Consider the following 3,141-nt stretch of genomic DNA (forward strand, 5'->3'; position numbering starts at 1 on the left):
CTCCTCCTCCTTCTTCGCGTAGAAGGCCTCCATCGCGACGACGTCCTTCGGGAACTGATGCGCCCACTCGAGGCGGAGGCGCTCGTCGCGCTCCGCGATGACGAGCCGCTGCTCGAGATCGCGCCGGCGTTGCTGCTGCTCGCGCGTGACGGCTGGAGGCGGCGGCGCGAGCACTTCCGCCTGCTCCCGCGTCCACACGTCGTGGAAGTTCATGGTGCGACGGGAGCGGCCGAGGCGCCAGGCGACCGCGTCGTAGGCGCGCGTCGCCTCGTGCGCCGTCTCAAACGTGCCGAGGCCGATGCGCTCGTCGCCGGAGCGGATCTCGGCGTAGAATGTGTCGTTCGGCCGCGCACGGACGCCGCGGTAGCAGGAGGTCGAGCGACGGCGGGGCAGCATCTCGTCGTGGGAGGCAGAGCGGCGGCGCGGAGCGACGTGGGAGGCAGAGCGAGGCGGTGGAGCGGCAAAGTGAAACTTTCAGACGGTTTACGTGCGCGCGAGTGGCGTCTTATAGCGCGTGCGGCAGTTGACGCGGCAACTTTAACGCGCAGGATGACGTAAAATCGCGCGGCAAAACTTTTAGCGCGCGGCATTTTCGCGGGTCCGCTGGAGGTTCGTACGGGCTCCCTTCTCGCGCGCCAAATCAGCAGTTTATTTAGCTCGCGCCTTCTACCTGTTGGAGATGCTCTTTGCCCAGGTCAAAAAGAAATGAAGCTGATGTTGAGACAAGTACACCAACAACGAAGTGTATTACAGACGTGTGGGCCCTAGGATTAAGAAAGGAACGGGCAGCTGTGTCCAGGAAAAAGAAAGAACGATGAGCTGAACGAAATTCTGTTGCTTGAGAATTTGTACGCTTGTGAGAACGAATCATCCATATGCTATGTGTGGTGATTCGCACACGACTCTGTGCACACAAGGATCCCATTCCAGGCACCTATCGTATCCGCCTGAAGAAACAAAAGCCGGCCGCCTCGTTCTGCGCTGCAACCGCAAGACATTCTCAATCACACACACACCGCGCCCTGTCAGTACGGCGCCGGTGGTCCGCAGAGACGACACAATGGCATTAACAACGGCGGTGCCGGAGGTGGTGTTGAGGTCCGGGAACGCCAGACCTATGCCGGCGATCGGCATGGGCACGGCCAAGTTCCCCCTCGTGCCGGAGGCTACCATGGACGCCGTGCTTGCGGCTGTGGAGGTCGGCTTCCGCCACTTCGACACGGCCTCCATATACGGGTCGGAGCTGCCGCTGGGCGAGGCCATGGCCGAGGCGGTGCGGCGCGGGCTGGTGGCGTCCCGGGAGGAGGTGTTCATCACGTCCAAGCTCTGGTGCACGCAGTGCCACCCGCACCTCGTGCTCCCGTCCCTCCGGGAAAGCCTCCAGTAAGAAGCCTCGTGCACCCGATCAATTTTGCCTATCCGGCCAGACAATTTGCTTGATCTCGACCATGTCGATGATTCAGGAACCTGCAAATGGAGTATGTGGACCTGTACCTGATCCACTGGCCGGTCTGCATGAAGCCCGGGCCAGGGGTGTTCCCGGCCAAGCGGGAGGACGCCGTGCCGTTCGACTTCGAGGGCGTGTGGCGGGAGATGGAGGAGTGCCAGCGCCTGGGGCTCGCCAAAGCCATCGGCGTCAGCAACTTCACCACCTGGCACCTCGACAAGATCATTGTGGCTGCCACTGTCCCACCTGCAGTCAACCAGGTTACTGTCTAACCAACATTGCTGAATACTGGCCTGCATATGCTAACAGTTCGTCGATAGATAGATCGTAACTACTAGAACTCTGCGTGTTATCTGCAGGTCGAATTGAACCCATTCTGGCAGCAGAGGAAGCTGAGGAAGTACTGCGCAGAGAAGGGCATCCACGTCGCGGCGTACTCGCCATTGGGTGGGCAGAACTGGTCCGGAGAGGGCAACGCCGTGCTGGAATCAGAGGTGCTGGCCGAGATCGCCAAGGCTAGAGGAAAGAGCGTCGCACAGGTACCCCGATAGATAGCTGGATAGGTCGTGTACGCCGAGGACGCCTCCGGCCTTTATCCTCGCCACACAGTCGATCCTCACGCAATCCAGCTATCCATGTGACAGTAACGGGTTCCTTTTCTTCTTCTTCTCATTCAGGTAGCATTGAGGTGGATCTATGAGCAAGGACTGACCCCAATCGTCAAGAGCTTCAGCAAGGAGAGGCTCAAGCAAAACATACAGATCTTCGACTGGGAGCTGACTGAAGACGACCTCATCAAGATCAGCCAGATTCCGCAGAAGAAGATTGTCACAGTTGCCAACAATTTCTTCCCAGAAGGGGAGTTTACGTCAGTGAATCTTTCAGACATTGAGATTGTCGAGGAAGAGTAGCTAAAGAGTCTGCCTGCTTTCTGTTTGCTGTAATGTAAACTAAAGAAAAGTAGCTTCCTTAACGAGTGAGAATAAATAACAAAGTTCTGTGGTGGGGTCCGATGAACTATTCCTCTTCCTTCAGACACACTCTCATTCTAGCTTCCGGTGCCGGATGTATGATGTACTCGGACCAATAGTTCCAAACGGCGCGCGATTTTCCTTCAGATGATCAATAACCCTGATTGTCAGTTTTTTTCATTGATAACTGTCAGTCTTATTTCACTGTCCGGTGTGGAGAAAAGGGACGCGCTAAGCGTCGGTCGGCCGATCCTGGCGACATAATCGGTTGCTTTTCCACCCGTTCGATCACCATCTTACGGTCATTAGTTAGTCACTCAATCCTCACGTCGTTGTCTGCTACTGCACTGTGTCAGGAGGAGGCGATGTCGCTTTCCGGGCAGCCATGTCGTGTGTTGGCCATGTCAATGTCCTTTACACTGTGGAGCCTGCCGCATCATGCATATCGCTACAGAGACTGCTGCCGATGCATGCTTTTCGCTGTGGAACCCACCTTTGTCCAAAATAATGTTTAATTTTTGTGTGCTAGCGTCACAATGGCTACTCTTGATTATGGCATTTGTTGTTAAAGTGAGTTACTAATGTAGTATTACAACAAAAGAGCTCACAAAAAATGTTTTAATACAACTTTTTGGAAGACACTGATTACCATAAAAATCAACAATGATGTCAACAACAATCATAACGGAATACAACAAAACAAGTTTGCATCAATTAAATAGT

The 3,141-nt window shown here is 55.1% G+C and overlaps 1 protein-coding gene across 1 annotated transcript; it reads left to right on the plus strand.

Moving 5' to 3' along the window:
• The first annotated feature begins 964 nt into the window (after positions 1-964).
• On the plus strand, positions 965-2,481 carry LOC127335034 (deoxymugineic acid synthase 1-D). Its single transcript, XM_051361622.2, has 4 exons — positions 965-1,383; positions 1,464-1,707; positions 1,807-1,986; positions 2,125-2,481. Exons 1-4 carry the CDS (start codon positions 1,061-1,063, stop codon positions 2,356-2,358), a joined length of 981 nt encoding a protein of 326 aa, XP_051217582.1. The 5' UTR covers positions 965-1,060; the 3' UTR covers positions 2,359-2,481.
• The last annotated feature ends 660 nt before the right edge of the window (positions 2,482-3,141 follow it).

This window comes from Lolium perenne, chromosome 2, assembly GCF_019359855.2.
Source record: "Lolium perenne isolate Kyuss_39 chromosome 2, Kyuss_2.0, whole genome shotgun sequence".
NCBI lineage: Eukaryota > Viridiplantae > Streptophyta > Magnoliopsida > Poales > Poaceae > Lolium > Lolium perenne.